Source organism: Alosa sapidissima, chromosome 21, assembly GCF_018492685.1.
Source record: "Alosa sapidissima isolate fAloSap1 chromosome 21, fAloSap1.pri, whole genome shotgun sequence".
NCBI classification, from domain to species: Eukaryota; Metazoa; Chordata; class Actinopteri; order Clupeiformes; family Clupeidae; genus Alosa; species Alosa sapidissima.
The window spans coordinates 26,001,348-26,019,878 of NC_055977.1; the positions used below are offsets into that span (position 1 = coordinate 26,001,348).

Consider the following 18,531-nt stretch of genomic DNA (forward strand, 5'->3'; position numbering starts at 1 on the left):
TACCCCAAAATGTCCAGAAGATGGCGGTATACACATTCTCCTTTTTTCCATAGACTGCAGGATTCTATTACTGTGGGTGGCGGTATTGCGCTAAATGGTGTATAATCTGCTATAGGCTACTACTACTAGTAGAAGAAGAAAACAAAACCTGTTGTCATGACCTGTCCCCAGTCATATGATTGATTCAGTCATGTTATGTCAAGGAAGGTCTGGTAACTGGCACTCACACCTTGCAGCGCCATCATTCTGTCGTTCATCTTTGACCTTTTTCGAAAAGATGAGTCGTTGTATTTGGATACTGAGCATTTTGAGTTCATGGCTGTGCATGTCAGAAACTACAGCCCAGTACACTCCGGACTGGAAGAGTCTCGACTCAAGACCACTTCCTAAGTGGTACGATGAGGCGAAAGTCGGGATTTTCGTGCACTGGGGCGTATTTTCAGTTCCAGGGTTCGGCAGCGAGTGGTTTTGGTGGAATTGGCAAGGTGGGAAAGACCCTGCTCTTGTGTCTTTCATGGAGAAGAACTATCCTCCTGGATTCACATATCCGGATTTCGCTCCCGACTTTCGTGCCACATTCTTCGACCCAAACGAATGGGCTGCCCTCTTTGAGTCCGCAGGTGCAAAGTGAGTGATTGGTCATGTTCTTTTAATTCCCAATGTAGGTTGGAATAAGTGATGTGTCTTCACAATTCTGTGTGATTTCCATAATGTTCTACCATCTTATGCCCCCTCCCCAGATATGTTGTGCTGACAACAAAACATCATGAGGGCTTCACAAACTGGGGATCCCCGTTCTCTTGGAATTGGAATTCTGTTGACACAGGGCCACACATGGACCTTACTGGGGAATTGATGGATGCAATTCGGAACAAGTTAGTCTAAAGCTGAACACACCTACGCTTTTACTGTTTCACAGTTTGCCTGTTTGGTGCAAGATCGATCATGTGATTACTTCCTCACAGGTCTCTTCACTACGGTGTCTACAACTCCTTGTATGAGTGGTTCAATCCCATGTACTTAAGTGACAAGAAGAATGGCTTTAAAACTCAGGAGTTTCCCCACAACAAACTTCTGCCAGAGCTCTACAACCTTGTTGTAAGGTAAGGCTACGTGAGGTTGATCATTATGTGGGCTTATTGTCCAGAAAATATGAAAATAAAGTGCAATGTGAGTTATAGACATAACACATTGCTCATATAATTCTTATGAACGTTGTTATCATACTCATTGTAAAGTAAAGGTTTTGTTGTTGTCTATCTGGTACTTCTCGAAGTTCATGTTTTGCTTATGTGTGCAAATCAGGTATAAACCTGACTTGATTTGGTCAGATGGAGATTGGGAGGCTCCAGACACTTACTGGAACTCCACTGAATTCTTGGCCTGGCTCTACAATGAAAGCCCAGTCAAGGTGAACGCAGTACTGTCATTTCAATGTCTAGTCAATGCTATCAATAGAGCACATGTAAAACAGTAGATTAGGACACAAGTAGTAGCTGATGAAGATAAAAGTAAAATAAAAGTGTCATGCTATGTGTCAGTTTCATTGGTTGGCACTGGCTAGTAGTAGCACTTAAGTCCTATCTACAATCTAGAATTGATATGCATCAGGAGGCACATCTTTACACAGGACAAATATCACACAGAATATCATTCCCTCTCTTATTTATGTGTAGCTTTGATAACACAATAGGGTCATTCCACGTCAATTCAACCAGGGCCCACGCACTTAGGTCTCAAAAAATTCTGAAAAAATTACCAGGTGTACCTATGTTACCCAGGAGACACACTGTAAAATTACTCTTATGTAAGATCAATACTTTCCAAGATACAGCCAGTTTTACAGGGGGAGGGGGGTGTCGATTTTGTTCGGCCTCTTTTTTTTGTCAAAGTTCCCAAGCCCACAGCGCAAGAACTAAACCATGTAGATGGCTCAAATTTTGCATGCTGGTACATAAATAGGAATAGTATGTAGCAAAATCGTCACGTTTGGTCTGGATAATCCTGCATGGTCATAGCTGTCCCTCAAAGTTGATACAAATTTTATTGGAGTTTTTGGCTGGGCTCTGTTTAAGCCTTCAGAAGACATATTTGTACTCAACATAGGCTCTTGATTTATTTTCCTTACTGAGATAAGTAGAAACACTCTCACAAAAAACAATGAACAGAAAATAAATTCCTTCAGGGTCTGAACATCAGACTTTACAAGTCTAAAAAATCATTTTGGTTCTCATTTTCAGAGCACCCAAACACCTTGTGGGAATATACAAAGATTTTTTAAATATTTTTTTCTTTATTCTACATGATCTTTTCTTTTCAAAGACACCAATTTGACTTGTCTTATGCAAATCTTTCTTTTTCACTTTCCACCCTGAACATGGGCAAAATGCACCATTGACATCAATATGTTTTGAACCACCTTGCTTATTGTCTTTGCACTTTGCTTATTGTGTCAGAGGATTCATATGATTTAAACTGGCATATCTTACATAGACAGTGTTGCAGAACTGTTTGGATTTACATACAAGTTGGTTCAATATTGCAAACAACTCCTCTATATTATATTTTACCACGTCTGCTCGCGGACCACTTGGGATAGCTTGAGGACCACCAGTGGTCCCCGGACCACACTTTGAGAAACACTGGTCTACACTCTGCCGAGACAGGAGCATAAGCTTACCGCAACAACAGCAATCACTATCAGCAGTTTGTTGGGCTATTATTCTCTCTCCTGCTCAAACAAAAGGTGTGTGCATTAAGGAGATTTTGATAATGTGTTTACAAACTTTACAGAAAATTGTAAATAGCCTATTGTCGAGCAGTTAATGGGATACTGCGCAGTTGGGAAGTTATGGTGGGCTAACTTGGTCTGAATACACAGGGGAAATTCTCTCTCTTCTCTCTCGTTGTTGAGTTGCCTGATGGTATGCACAGTTCGTATGCCCTACACCTGCAGGCGCGCCTGATCAATAAAGTTTGCATCGTCGCAGACCTTGGCTGCCCCGATGCACAGACTAAACGGTAAAAAAGCCTCTACCTTATCCAAACACAACACGCGAAACACAACTTCAAGAGACAAGAAGATAGGCTAGGTCGACAGGACATTGCCTAGTACGAACACTGTTAGTGTCAGCGGAGTTGCTGCCTCAGTGTGTTGCCAAATCTTGTAAAAAATAAATAAAAGAAAGTCTAGCATGCATGGACAGTCTTCTTTCAACCCAGATAAAGAAAACAAAATGCATCAGCCTCGAATAAGCACAATATGAAGTGGACTAAATAAAAACATGATATTGGGATAAAAGCCGACAGTATATAGGGCCCACTACAGGTCGTCGCCCCCTCTATAGTGAACCAATAGCTCCGCCCCTGATTGGCACGATGGATTCACAACATACCACATGATTGGCACGATGTATTCACATGTCAACTTTTGGCTGTGGAAGGGGCGGAATATGTGTAGACGACTGCCATGTTTGTGTTACGAACTAACCCCATACATTTCTATTATATTCCTGTCATAGGATGTTGTGGTAACTAATGACCGATGGGGCGCAGGGTGCGCATGCAAGCATGGAGGTTACTTCAACTGCGCCGACAAATTCACCCCCGGAACGTTACCAACGCACAAATGGGAGAAGTGCCAGTCGGTGGACACTCACTCCTGGGGCTACAGACGGAACATGAGGCTGCATGAGCTCATGAACCTGCCAGCTATCATTCAGGTGACCTTGGAAAAATGCAGTGCGTCCTAAAAGTGTAGTGTCTTCACATACTGCTTTTAGGCTGCTGTAACAGAGATGTTTTAACAACAGTTATTTGGCCTTGGATTGTAACCACACAATTTTAAATCACACAAAAAAAACAAATGCTTAGAGAGCAACACGCACACACAAACACTAACAACAATCCAGTCGAACTTTTTAACCAGTGTTTCCCACTGCCCTGTCCTGCCCTATCCCGCCCTGTCTTGCTGTTTGTGTTGATAATGAAGGACCTGGTTGAGACTGTGGCTCTAGGAGGGAACTACCTGCTAAATGTGGGCCCCACTCCCGATGGCATGATCCCTGCGGTGTTCCAGGACAGGCTCACGGGCATGGGGGAATGGCTGAAGGTCAACGGGGAGGCCATTTACGCCAGCAAACCCTGGCGGGTACAGAACGAGACTGCCACCCTACCTGTGTGGTGAGCATCGCAATAAGTAAAAATGGCTGTATCTCAAACCACATACTTCCTTTTTGACTGTTATAAGGGCATCATCCGGGTATTTTTACTGCCGTTTTTGTGTTATCTGCACTATATACTTAAACTAAGTATTTGAAGTGTGCAAGTAGGCTGTTTGAGAGCCAAAATATGCACTTTCTATACACTTTCGAGAGCAATGGCACTGTACTAACATAATAATAGCATAATCATAATCTTTATGTGTGGAAAACATACCTTTTAGCATGCACCTGTTGCTTAGGTTTTAAGAACAACATGGTTATGGGTTCAGTTTACACTTAGCACACATTCAGAGAAAACATGTTTTAGTCTGAAAAATCATTTTGGTTCTCATTTTCAGAGCACCCAAACACCTTGTGGGAATATACAAAGAAAAACATTTTTTTCTTTATTCTCCATGATCCCTTCTTTTTAAAAACACCAATTTGACTTGTCTTATGCAAATCTTTCTTTTTTATTTTTCACCCTGAAAATTGGCAAATTGTACCATTGAGGTCAATATGTTTTATATAGAGTTACCACAGTGCCACCTGTGGTTGTGTAGAGTAACCTGTGGTAACTAAACAACTCAACTAATAAAACTAATCAACTTTGAGGGACAGCTATGACCATGCAGGATTATCCAGACCAAACGTGACGATTTTGCTACATACTATTCCTATTTATGTACCAGCATGCAAAATTTGAGCCATCTACATGGTTTAGTTCTTGCGCTGTGGGCTTGTGAACTTTGACAAAAAAAAGAGGCCGAACAAAATCGACACCCCCCTCCCCCTGTAAAACTGGCTGTGTCTTGGAAAGTATTGATCTTACATAAAATTAATTTTACAGTGTGCCTCCTGGGTAACATAGGTACACCTGGTAATTTTTTCAGAATTTTGTTTTGAGACCCAAGTGCGTGGGCCCTGGTTGAATTGACATGGAATGACCCTTTACCTATACTGCAAGCTATGTGAGGTGCTTTGAGGAAAGTACGTGGAAAATTGTAGTCTGGTTTATGCTGTTGATTCTCCAAGCAGAATTACCAGAATTGGTACCCAATAATGGGTACTGGCTTCAAATGGGGATTACCTACCATGGACTAGCTTCCCATCCTGGGAGTCTACACAGAGACTTTTTAATGAGGAGACATAGCACTCAAAGAATCATCCATTCCATTGCCTTCCATTCACTTGAATAGGAACATAGCTGCCTGATAACTCCCCAATGTGTAGTACCGAGAGGGGGGACCTGCCTGTAAAGACTTTGGTCTACACCTCTCATCCACTCAGCACTACAGAAACCGGACGTGAGCACCAGGCCTGTTAGTCTCCATTTCTAGGAAAGGATTAATAATAACTGACCTGTACTCACTGCTGGGCCTAGCCCAGCCCTAGGCCCAGCATGGAAACAGTGCTTTTAGAGGCCATTTTAACTCTTGTTTATGCGTATAAGTAAGTATATATACTCTTTTGATCCTGTGAAGGAAATTTGGTCTCTGCATTTATCCCAATCCGTGAATTAGTGAAACACACTCAGCACACAGTGAACACACAGTGAGGTGAAGCACACACTAATCCCGGCGCAGTGAGCTGCCTGCAACAGCGGCGCTAGGGGAGCAGTGAGGGGCTAGGTGCCACTTCAGCCGTGCCCACTGGTCGTGTTAGTTCATACTCTGCTATTCTGACCTGAACAGTATCTAGTTGTTCATAATATCAGGATGCAGGATGTCTAGCAGCCATTGTCAGTTATTTTTCTGTTTGCAGGTACACTTCTAAAGACTCCAGTGTGTATGCCATCATTATTGGGAAACCCACAGAGTACATGTTCCAACTCACTACACCAAAGACTACAGACAAAATGGTGGTAAGTTCAATATTTCTAATTTAATAGCAAAACTGACTTTTTGACTTATTTCAAAGTGGTGCAATGTGTATTTTCAGAGTGTACCTTTCTGTAAAGTTCAAATCTCATTTTATTTTGTATTCATGATACCTTAGCTCTCTGACATTTTCTAAGTAGTTCTCTGGTGTTGTTCAGGTGACTATGTTGGGTGTCTCTGCTGTGCTTCGGTGGAGTCCTTCGCACCCCACCGGACTGACCGTACTCCTACCTGAAATCCCTGACTCACCCGGCCGAGCCTGGACCCTGAAGCTGCAGGGGGCTTCATGAGGTCCACACAAGCGGTGAAGGTGGCCGTCAATTCGAGAATGTGGAATCCAAGGGAATTTTATATGACGGGAGTTTTCTAAAATCATCTGCTCTTAATGATGGTTAAGGGCAGGCTGCTGCTGATGACTTGTTATGATCCGACCTCGTCCAGCCTCAATTAAATCAGCTGTTTTTACTCTCTTTCTCTCTCTCTGTCTCTCTATACAACAAATATATGATATTCTGTTTGTACAGGATGTTTTTGCACTGCACATTTGATTTTATCCCTTTTTGTAATAAACACAATTTGCCATTCTTATGTGGTTTCATATGCATTTGTGTGTGTGAGTGTGTTTGTTTGTTTAGGATGTAAAGCACAATACCTATACACATAGTACAGGTAAGACTGCTCATTGTTAGTAATAGGACTTTTTGGAAAGATGTGAGTGTGTGAACAACAGCTGGAGGAATCAGGTAGGTGTGTATGTGAACAGCGGCTAGAGGCGTGTTTGACAGGTAGTTGTCTCCAAGCAGTTGTACATTTAAATCCCCTATGGGCCAGTAGTGGAATAGAGAACTAGTTAAAACTAGAGAACTATTAGTGGGCTGCTATCAGTAAGAGGCTGACACTTGTTAATCAGGGTTCAGGGCTCCTGGACCAATGCAAACATGGGGGGGAAGATGTGGTACGGATTTTATACTTTTTAACCTCTACCTTCTCGTGTGCTTTCCTACTGTTATATGTACCATAGTGGTACCAAGCGACTAGAAGTCTGAATTTCCCTTTCGGATTATTAAAGTTTCTATCTATTGATCTATCTGTCTGTCTGTCTGTCTGTCTATCTATTTGGGTGAGGAGCGAGTGAAAATGCCTTCCTCCTGCTTTTGTAGTTGAATTCCATTACACTGACTGATTTCTATTCAGTATTTTCATAATTTCTTCAATTGAAATGTACTCCATAACCTGACTTGTAGGAGGAATTTGTATGGGTGATCGTGTTAATTATGTTTAGAAACATGTTTCAGTTAGTTTACTTCTTTTTAATATCCTTATATAAAAGCATAGTAATCAAGTTTATCATCAACGCTACTCACTTGCGTGTGAATAGATTGTCGAGTGCAGGTAAAAAAAAAATCAATACATACAATCAATACACACAAATACAATCCTATACTTATTAGTCTTAAGATGCATACCCAGCAATTTAAGCTAATAACTAGAGGTCCTATTCAAGTATTACCTGTATTAGAAATCAGGCAGAAAGGGAAAATGGCATATTTTAATAACTTGTATTGGCACGAGTTACTTGAACAAGGAAGCACAATTTTTGTTTGTTTTTGCTTTCTTTCTTATTTGTTTGTTTTGTGTGTGTGCGTGTATGTGTGCTTTTTGGTACAGGTTCCAGGTGATATGCAAATTTTGCAAGTGAAGTAACAACTTCATCACAAGGTCCCACATTTATATCTTTATTTATATGGATATATTTATATTATTTATATATATTTATACATATAGAAATCTATGTATTTTGCAATGGTTTCACAGAAGAAAACAGAGATAGACCACAGCATATCAACACAATGCTCACATTAACAGAAGCTTTGAGAGAGAATACCGAAAAGATTGGGAGCATATTCAATGGAAAAGGTTTCATCTCAACTCTTCGTACCTCCTCTGTAAACCAGATCTCATCTACAATCACATAATTGTCAATGTTACAATCATGCTGTTCTTTCATAGTAAAGTCAAACTACAAAGTTAAAGACAACTCTTTCTTCTGATTAGGGCTTGGTTTCAAAACAGGAGCCAACAGTCGAGAAGACTTGATTCTGGTTCGATCAAGAGTCCGACACCACCTAGGTATGGTTCAGATGCTTTGCTCAAATGGGTTTTATTCAGACTTCCTCATTGCCCCGCCCCATTCCATCAGTTTTCCTGGGGCTCACAGGAAGTCCCACAAACAAACCCCCTTCTGTCTGACTGCACTTTTGGATCATGATGACAAAAATAATTGTAATGTAGTATGATAACATTAACTAAAAACCTGCATCGACTCTCACTTGACAAAACTCTAAACTAGAAAAAGAAAAGGAGAAAAAAATGTACATTAAAAAAGAAAGCTAAAGAAGTCAATACTAAAACAAAGGGGGAACAAGTTTACACGCCTCTCTCAGAATATTAGAGCTTCACACATTCCTAAATACATATCCCCCTCCATCATACAGGAGACCAAACATTCTCTCTGCTTCTCTGTGAAAAAAGTATACAAATGAGGTGGTGGTGAGTGACCAAATTCATGCTTTGTGTTTTAACTGGACAGCAATTTTGTTGTAAATGCAAGACAAATGTGGTCAATCATTTGGATTGGGTACCACCAGCGAGTAACGGACAGTACACAGGTCAGTCGAGTGTCCAGTCCTAGAGTGCCAGGCCTTTAGGCTCGTCCTTGACGCCACTTTCTGTGTTCACAGGACATTTTGAGTCATTGCCAGTATGTCTGTCCATGCAAAACTTCAGAACGAGTTTATGAAGTAGCCAAATATTCTAGGACATACATACAGTTGCACCGTGAGCTCTGGCTTGAAATGCGAGTGCCTTAGTTGCTGATTGATTAATTTGGCTGTTGTCAATGACAACGAGAGAATACATCTAATAAACATTCTCAGCTTTTTCTTAGACAGGTACGGAGATCTAGGACCTCAAAATACCTGAAAAACAAGCCGTGATTTAGCAGCTTTCAACCACAATCTTCACTGTTCAATTACTTTTTATTTTAGAGGGGAGCTGTAACCATGCACCTCAATATGGCCAGATTGTTACATTTCTTCGTTATTCACAAGTAGAAGGTATAGTGTTTTCCATCTAACCCTCTGTTAAACCTATTTATTCATAGCATTAATTTATAAACGCATTAAGTTTTCTTATATTTCTGCTCAGGCCTGCTGCCAAAGCAGCAGACAACTGTGAGACAAACTGTAGAAGTGTTCTTCTTTTCAGTTTTCTGAAGTCGTGTGTCAAATATTGCACGAACAATGCAGCAACATAAATTCATAACGATTTAAAAAGGTGTTTCTATAGAGGCCAAGTGCAAACTTGCAGTCCCTACCCCACCCTCCCACACATACACAAAAATGTTTACAAACATATACATCATTAACCTTCAAGCTTATGTCTAAGAATCTGTACAATACTACAACAAGAGGCATCAGTGCCTTACCGTACAATAGATTTCATTTTTAAAGTCCCACCCCCCACTTCAACCTTACCCTAACATTTACCCTGGCAAGTCTAGGTCTTCTATCAAGGAAGAAACGAAACCACGTTCCTCCTAAAATAACAACAACAGAGTACACCTCCCTGGGTCCTCCATCATCTCAGGGCCAGACGAGGAGGGAGGCCAGGAGGGGGTTCATCTCCAAAGGAAGGGGAAAGTGGCGTGGTCCCCTGCTCCTCTTGCGGCCGCTTGGGATGGAGGACGGAGGAGCGAGCATCCTCCATGGCGCAGTGGGCCTCACGGGTGGACCTTGAAGGCGAGCAGCTGCTCTGAGTGTATGTTGTTGAGGGAACGCAGGTCAGGCAGCTTGAGCAGCAGCTTGGTGAAGATGGTGGCCTCGTTGGGGTGGTTCTTGGTGATAAGGCTGCGAAGCGCGCGGATCAGGGTCTCCTGAAGCGCCTCCACGGAGTTCACGTTCTCAATGCCAGATCGATCTAAAAAAAACACACACACAAGCCCTACAATGTTATTTGACATTCTACGTTCCATATATTAACTATGGCTCAGGACCAGAATGGTGACAGCCCCTGAGATCGGTCTCACGACCTTCGAGTGTTTTATTTGGAGGCCCCGATCCTTATCAACTAGACCACCACTACCCCATCAATCTCATGCCAGGTGTGCTTTTTAAGTTGTATGTGTGTCTTGTGTGTGTGCGCGTGTGTGTACCTGCGGAGACAAGCACCACGGCGGTGAAGAGACTCATCTCCTCCTCGCTCAGGTTGAGCGCCAGCAGCTTCTCGCTGAAGTCGAACATGGAGTTGAGCAGGTCTCCGGCACCCATGGAGCGCAGGGCCTCCACGCTGTACTTCTTACCGCTCAGAAAGGTCACCGTGCGCTCCTTCACGTCGAACAGCGACACGAAGCGGACCACCAGCACCTGGACGCAACAAACAAGCCAATGGTTAAAAATCAATTAGGTCAAGGCCATGGCCACAGTGATGATACTGTTTGTGATGTGTTTGATAGGCATGGCATGTTGTAAAACACTATCATAACTCATTTGTTTGTTCCTTGTGATGGTTTAATATGTGACCAAAGAGCATGTGAGGTTTATGGGCCATTCATCGCGTGATACATTTATAAACTCTAAGGTTCAAAGTCGATACATTTAAAAAAAAAAAAAAGCCATTTGTCACATATGGCACTTCATCCACATCCCAAGAGTTTTATTTATCATGTTCAATCTTATGGAATGGCTCAGTACAAAACACCTATTGATATCCAAATGTTATTGTTACCTCGAATGTGCCAGCTTTCAGGAGGCTGACTTGGTCGTGCTGAGAGAGGTCCTGGAAGCCCGGGATGCGTTTGGCAAACTCAACCACCTCTCGGACCGCTGGGGTGAAGCTCATGGAAAAATCCTCCCAGATGCTGTGGCCTGACTTCTGCGGGTTCACGTAGGGGGTGGTGTTCATGGGACACACCTTGGGTGGACGCAAGGAGAACCAGGAGGAGAGGCGGAGGAAAGCAAATACAGTGATGAGATCAGGCAGGAAGTCAGACAGTCATACACACACACACACACACACACACTCTTTTCTGGTGTTACTGCACTTACTAGATACATTCTGTTGCCCCCTCTCCAAGCTGGTCCACTGAAGCCGTTCTCCCTGTTGTTCACAGCTCTATGAGGCATACTGTGTCCTGTGACAGGACAACGGCCACTAGGGGCAGTGTTGGGCATCTGCACTGGGCAGTGCCTGGGAGCGTTGTCCATCACATGGATGGATGGATGTCCCTCTGAGGTATTGGCCTGAGAGCTGGAGGCCAGTCTGTTATTGCTGTGGCCCGTTACCGTGGCAACGTTGTTCCTGTAGTTGTTCCAGGTGTCCTGCCGCTCCTCCATCGTCTTGCTGTCGCTGTGGGCGCGCTCGGTCGCGCTCGGCGACCGCCGCTGCTGCTCGGCCGACGACGGGCTGCCCTGCTCCTGGTTGTACATGAAGGTCTCCTGGTGGGCGCGCGTCACTGTGCCGATGACCTCCTCCTCGCCGCTCTCCGTCCCGCTGGATGAGGAGGACGAGCTCGGGCTGGTGTCCATGGGCATGGACGGCTCGGCGTCGGCGCTGGACTCCAATTGGCTGCTGCGGGGGGAGGAGCCTGGCGAGGAGGAAGAGGAGGACATGGGAGTGGGCGACGGGTCTTCGGCAGGGACCTCCACGGGGCAAGGGGGCGACGGGTTGCCAAGCGGCGGAGAAGGCGTCTGGGTGCCGTGGAGCTGGTCGTGGAGCTGGCTATTGTTCATCATGTTGTTCATGGCACTCTGCATTTCCAGAAGCATCCGTTGCTTCTCCCGCTTAGGGATACGGCCGAAACGCACAGCTAGGGGGCAAAAAAGAAGGGGGGAAAAAATCACCATTTGAGTTATTCAGCATTTCTGTGCATCACAATGGGCACGCCTGATCTTTACCACTGCTTACCAATGCTTGGTACTCTACTAGCTGTTTGCTAAACTACTACACTTTCACTTTGCTGAACTACAAAATCCATTTCCATTTCCAATGACCGTAACACAAGTTCCAATTCCTGCGAGGGGGGGGGGGGGGGGAGTAAGAGAGAGAGAGTGGGGGTAAGAGAGAGACGGGGGGGGGGGACTCACCATCTCTGGACATGCCCACCAGCAGGCATTTCTTAAAGCGGCACTGCTGACAGCGGTTGCGGTTGATGCGCATGATGGGGCAGCTCTCGTTTTTAAGGCACTTCTTGTACTGGATGTTCTGTTGGATGCTCCTCCTGAAAAAGCCCTGGAGAACATACAATTGGAAAACATTAGAACATTAGTGTGTGTGTGTGCGTGTGTGTGTTTGTCTGTGTGTGTTTATTTGTTTGTGTTGGTCACTTGAAACGGTGCAGATGGTCACTTGAAAATAACCAGGCCCTAGCATGTGCCTTGGGGGAAATTCAGAGAACAGGTGGGAGTGCTTTAAGAGTCTCACTCCCACAGAGTCTGTTTCATTGGGGGCTATGTGCCAGTAACCAACTAGGCCAGCAAGCAGCAGGGTTGGCCGAATTATATAAATAAAACTGAACTACTTAGACACAAGCGATCAGCTCCCGAGGGGACCGCCCTGGGAACACGCAACATGATGCAGGTGGAAGTGGCCCACTTAGGGAAGGAATCCTGCCACTGCAGTAGACCTGCTCCAGAATGGTTTCCTTAGAATGATGACATGTCGTCGTCACAATGCAAGAAGGGATTTAAAGTATGAGTTTAGCTTCTGAATACACTGAGCAACTAACCCGATCGACCATCATAAATGGATTGGATTGTGACTTCAATATATTATGAAGCTCTAGCTATGCTTGTGTTGGTAGTGAAGTGAGGGCTGTTTAGGGTGCTCTGTTGTATGCATCTTTATAATTGTTTATAAGGGCAGCCGTGGCCTACTGGTTAGCGTTCCGGACTTGTAACCGGAGGGTTGCCGGTTCGAACCCCGACCAGTAGGCACGGCTGAAGTGCCCTTGAGCAAGGCACCTAACCCCTCACTGCTCCCCGATCGCCGCTGTGGTTACAGGCAGCTCACTGCACCGGGATTAGTGTGTGCTTCACCTCACTGCGTGTTCACTGTTTGCTGAGTGTGTTTCACTAATTCACGGATTGGGATAAATGCAGAGACCAAATTTCCCTCACGGGATCAAACGAGTATATATACTTACTATACTTAACTAATGTTGTCCCCTTTCTGGTGCACATGATTTCAAACGAGAGCGTTTTGCATCACAGACCATCACAAAAGCACGATTCGGACTATCTGCTCAGGCGATCTGTTGTGTTGGTGCAGTAAAACCTCTCGAGTCTCAGACTAGTGAGACCTGGTCTCACCTTGCAGCCTTCGCAGGCGTGAACCCCGTAATGGAACCCTGAGGCCACATCTCCACAGACTTTACACAAAAGCACCAGGCCATTGATTTCTGGAGGGGTTACAAACACAACAGCAAAATCCATTTAAATCAATAGAACAAAAACACAGTAACAGGAATAATACAACAACTTTGTGATTAGCATCTGCTAAATGAATAAACCGGAAAAATGACATCCACCAAATTTTCTACACTCACTAGTAATGCCGCATTTTGCAGTGGAAGGGGAGCGCGTCTTCCCGGTGCCGTGATTGGCCGATCGTGACGTGGTTGTGTCCGTGGCGGCGTGTTTTTGTTGGGCCTGCCGGTGTCCTGGCGAGGGGGCTCGAGGCGGGGAGGAGGACTGGTAGCTGCCGTTGGAACTGTCGCTGTGACATGACTCCGGGCTGGAGGCTGTGCTGGAGGAGCTGATGTACGCTATCACACCCCCTGCTGGAGAAAAACAAGAGGAACGTCACCTGGGTTAGTAGTTCAGGGAGAGGGAGGGAGGTGGAGGTATGTGACATCTAAGGTGACTGTGATATGTGAGGTATCTAGGTTTGCTAATTATTCATACAAGTCACAAGGGTTAAAAACAAATACATTTATACTATTTTTATATAAGTAAATAAAAAAGCCTAATAGCATTTATGCACTACATTTTCACTGTGGAGACAAAATCTCTGACTTCCATAAAGACAAGATGTCTCCAATAATAGTGATTTCCCACAATGCCGTGCAGTTACTACCTAGCTGGAGAAAGTGGACCAGACAGACTGCTTCTTTTTTTCCAGCACTGCCTGACCTGATTTTCCTCCGCTCCCTTCTCAATGGTTAGATAACGCCATTACATAATGCCCCTCTCAGAGAGGGTGTAGGCTGCCTTGAATGAGAGCCACTCAACAAACAAACAAACCCCAAAAAGCTGATGACTGTAAGAGGTACGTCAAACTTAAGCTTATCAGGATATATAATAAAGGTCACCATATTATTTGCATGGGTGCCTGAAGTTCTTCTAAGTATCATAAGTAACAGTGGCTTAATGAGCATTAAAATGACAATCTTGAAATGAAAATGTGTTTGATGTATAATGTAAAATGATGTAAGTGATGTTTGATGCAAAATGTATAATGTGTACATGTTCAGTCTGATATATATACAGACTTATGTAATGATCTTAAAATTACACCTTCACAAAACCAAATGTTAACACCACGTATAATGTCTGCCACTGTGGAAATAAACAATTTCTTGAGATGAAAAATGGCTAAAGGAGCTTGCACACTGCCTCAACAATGGCCAACAAACTCAGACAAAGACCAACAGTTGGGTTAGTGTGCGCTACTGACCGTCACACTGTCTGCTGGTGTTTGTTGGACAGAGTTGTTTGAGTATTACATAATCATAAAGTGAGTCTTCTCAAGTACTGTCTGTGTGACACTGAAAGTTGTTTTCAGAACCATCTAAAGACTGGATTGTGGGCTTTTGTTGGGGCAGTGTGCAAAGAAACATAAATCCAGGTCTATCAAAGTTATAATAAAGAGGTGCCAAATCAAAAGCTTCATTAAAATAGTTAAAAATCCAACTAGGTTCATTCGTGTACTGGGTAATATGTGGTAGGCCTACATATCTGAGAGAAGATAGCTTATACATATGCATTTAAAAATTAGCATTTCAATAGGGCATCTCGAGTCTACGGTACAGGGAACGACAGTACCCTATCTCATCAAAGTCAATCAATTATGTGGATATTACTCTTATTTCTATGAAAATAAAATTAACATCTGCTATATCGAAATAACTGATTTTTTTTCTTATTTCTTTCATTCAAGTTGCTTCTAGTCGCACGTAATACACATAAGCTACATGCCTATTATAAAGGCACTGAAACGCGGTTGGTAGACGCACTCCCCATCAATTACCAGTCCTTTTTAAAACACGCCCCCACGTGGACCCGGTGCGTTTTCTCGACTGCCAGAATGAAAAACTAGGTCAGCCACAGCATAGCCAATGGACGCCTCACGTGTATCACCACCCCGGCACCACACCAGCTAGTCATGAGAATTTATGCAACTTATACGTCATAGCGCCTCTCAGCCAATCAGGGCCGACGCAAGGCAAGCGTAAAAACAGAGATGCACATGGCTAAGTTGACCAGTCCATGTGAGTGAGGGATCTGCAGTGCCGCCAGAGCCAAACGCTGTTGCAATGACAACAGTGGCATTGACACTCTTAACCTAGTTATATTTAAAAGGTCTGAGATACAACGAAAACTGCCCAAATTTTGCCCCGCATGAAAACATGCCAACCAAGCAAGGTTGCTATTAAATTCCGTGACTAAACTGTTGACCAGAATATGATATTTGTTTGCAAGCTCACCGTACACTGGCTATCAACCTGTAGCTAAGGCTATGATTTAGGGAAGCCTTGGTCTCTTTCATCCACCAGTAGCTTACTCTGTGCATGTTTACAAATTAAAAGGAACCTACCTGCTTTTGTGGAATCCATGTCCTCCAACGACCGATACCTTCTTGGTCACCTGTAGTTAGATGCCGTCTTTCTTGAGTTCTCAGCAACCTAAAAAGTCGCTGCGATACTTTGAATGGAAATGCTCTATAGCCCACTGTCACTTAAATCCGTGAAATCGCATGTATTTGATTTGCAGAGTTCCGTCTCCGATAATATGAACAGTGAAGTCCCGTAACGATTTATCAACGAAGAGTTCAGCTTATCAGTTTTCTGAGCAACCCAAAGAATGCCTGGTAATTACAATACTAGCCTAATGTATTCAGCCCTTCCACAGACGAAATTATAGGCTATTCTCTTTGAAGCTGTTCGCACTGTCTACTAAAAACGGCTGTTGTCCAAGAAAAGACGGTGAAAGAAGAATAATTTTCTGTAGCCCAGAGTGGCAAGACAACTCCGCTGACCACAGCTCGCTTGTACTGACTAGCCTACAGTAAAGCACACTCGCTACCATGTGACCCACTTCATTCGGCTCCTCCTTCCGCAACCTACCTTTGCGTATGTCAATGTAACCCACTGACACACTTTAACTCATGACCCTCGAAGGGCATCTTTGGCATCAGCACTAAGAATTTAGGGAAAGTTTCACCTGTCTTGTAAAGTCCCTACGATATTACCAATATGAGAAGGGCGTTTGAAAACTGTGTTTATGCAAATTTGCCCATTAGTGCTCTGGTCTGCTATCAAAATTGCCCCCTCATAGCCTAGTCTATGATGCATCAACAAAATTGTTTGGGCATGACTGAATCAGTGATGGTCAGGACAGCCTTTAGCTTAGGGTCAAGATGACCCCCACTCTTCGTTGCCTATTGTCCCATACAGGTTTAATCAGGATGGCCCAAGGGCTCAAACAGACCAACCCTCTTCTCTCCCACTTCCACTTGTCCATGCCGGTAATTCTCCAAGGTTGGTAGTCATTCTGCTTGGCCTCCAATTTCAATCCCATTGCTAAAAATATTTTGTGCTCAAAAGAGTGCAGTGTGGAGGAGATAATAAGGTATTGTAACTGGGACTATTTTAAAGAGGTGGACACATTCTCACTAAGAGGGTCATCATGACATAGCAGAGAGATGGGTGGAAAAGGGGGTTTGAGGGAGTGGAAGGGAAAAGTCTAAAAACGTGTTCTGTGTGAACCATGTTGGGTGGACCTGGTAAAGAAAATGTTTATTATAGTGTGTGTGTGTGTGGGGTGGGGGGGCATGCCCCAGTGATCCTGGCTTTGGAAGAGCTTTCACCAACACACCCAGCAACAGGTGAAGGACAACTCTGTCGAGAGAAACCGTATGAGGGTTTCTGAGTCATGCTGAAATGAAATGAATGCTGAAGAAGAGAGATTGCTCTGACAGCAGTGGTGCCAAAACCAACCACAGTATACAGATTGGCTTTAGTACATCCACAAGGATCTGTTATATAAACTGTTTTCCAAGCCAAATGGCAGAGTTCCCTCAGGGAAGGCTGTTGGATGGTGATTGGACATTATTGGTGGTTATGGTAATGGTTATTATGGAGATAAAAGGAAATAAAGGGAAACTATGGATAAGAAGCACGAGTGAAGGAATTTGGTGAAAAAATAGGTGCACCCTGGCAATGGTTTATTACACTAAGGGAGAAAGGTTATAGCCTACCCCACTGAAATTGAACAGAGAGCCCATATTGTATTGTCACAAAAACAGTACCATCTGATCAGAGATTTAGTGGTAAAATAAAAGGTGGGTAAACTATGAATTATGTGATCTCGGTGAGGTGGACTGCGCCATTTTTTTGAAAAAGGCATTCAGAACATGTTTGATGATGGTTGAGGTTATTGTCCAATGTTTATAACTGTGGTATTAAATGGTTCCTAGAGTGTTGATGAGTGTACATATTGTGAATGTGGATAATTGTGATTTTTGCAAGTGGTGAATAAACTCTTTTGAGAGGTGGATAAACTCTAATAAGAGGTGGATAAACTGTGTTTACTTACGTTTAGCCTCCACTACATCCCTGCACCTGATACATCATAACGTTAAATAAAATATTTCCTATAATGACCAATTGACCATAAGCTAGATCATTAAAGACAAGCTGCAAGGTCAATGTCATTCTTTATTTCTTGTATAAATGGCTGGATGTATAGGTGTCTTTGTCTCGTCACATCTCCATCTCCACAGCGATGCAAAAAGAGTCAAGGCCAAATCATTTTTTTGTTTGTCTTTTTGTCCCTCTCCATGGCAGATATCAGTGATAGAAGAAGAGCCCAAGGTGAAGTTACACAAAGCAGTTTTGGCATAGAGTTTGCTTAGAGAAGGCTTGATAGACACTATGTATTTCAAATTAACTTCCCAGGACAATGCTGCATGCAGACAAATACTATGACTAAATTCACAAAGAATACCGTTTCAACAAATATAAAACAATCCCTGGGCATGGTCAAATTTGGCTCAAGCTAAAAGTCATGTGAAACATAAGGCATTTATAGGTTTGCACCACCCTTCATTGGACTCATTTCAGAATGGCCAAAACAAGCTGCGTGGCTATCCAGATATATAGGCCAATTGGT

The 18,531-nt window shown here is 43.5% G+C and overlaps 2 protein-coding genes across 3 annotated transcripts; one reads left to right on the plus strand and one right to left on the minus strand.

Moving 5' to 3' along the window:
* Positions 1–155: 155 nt before the first annotated feature.
* On the plus strand, positions 156–6,670 carry LOC121696043 (tissue alpha-L-fucosidase-like). The gene is made up of 8 exons (XM_042077356.1): positions 156–627; positions 741–875; positions 966–1,103; positions 1,306–1,411; positions 3,522–3,722; positions 3,992–4,182; positions 5,967–6,066; positions 6,241–6,670. Exons 1-8 carry the CDS (start codon positions 176–178, stop codon positions 6,370–6,372), a joined length of 1,455 nt encoding a protein of 484 aa, XP_041933290.1. The 5' UTR covers positions 156–175; the 3' UTR covers positions 6,373–6,670.
* Positions 6,671–7,377: 707 nt separating this feature from the next.
* Positions 7,378–16,544, minus strand: nr1d2b (nuclear receptor subfamily 1, group D, member 2b). Of its 2 annotated transcripts, none has more exons than XM_042077384.1 (8): positions 15,956–16,544; positions 13,686–13,916; positions 13,450–13,538; positions 12,226–12,370; positions 11,188–11,948; positions 10,868–11,053; positions 10,296–10,506; positions 7,378–10,060 (listed from the first exon to the last, which is right to left on the minus strand). In XM_042077384.1, exons 1-8 carry the CDS (start codon positions 15,972–15,974, stop codon positions 9,864–9,866), a joined length of 1,839 nt encoding a protein of 612 aa, XP_041933318.1. In that variant the 5' UTR covers positions 15,975–16,544; the 3' UTR covers positions 7,378–9,863. The 2 variants fall into 2 exon arrangements, with proteins under 2 accessions (XP_041933318.1, XP_041933317.1); XM_042077383.1 differs by having other exon boundaries at positions 13,686–13,919; positions 15,956–16,541.
* Positions 16,545–18,531: the final 1,987 nt, after the last annotated feature.

Coding starts and splice junctions, on each gene's coding strand:
- nr1d2b (XM_042077383.1), bottom strand. Junction 12,371..13,449: donor ACGCCTGCGAAGGCTGCAAG/GTGAGACCAGGT, acceptor TATGTTCTCCAG/GGCTTTTTCAGGAGGAGCAT. Junction 11,054..11,187: donor GGGGCAACAGAATGTATCTA/GTAAGTGCAGTA, acceptor CGTCCACCCAAG/GTGTGTCCCATGAACACCAC.
- LOC121696043 (XM_042077356.1), top strand. CDS start 176: ATGATTGATTCAGTCATGTTATGTCAAGGAAGGTCTGGTAACTGGCAC. Junction 876..965: donor ATGGATGCAATTCGGAACAA/GTTAGTCTAAAG, acceptor ACTTCCTCACAG/GTCTCTTCACTACGGTGTCT. Junction 1,412..3,521: donor ACAATGAAAGCCCAGTCAAG/GTGAACGCAGTA, acceptor TTCCTGTCATAG/GATGTTGTGGTAACTAATGA.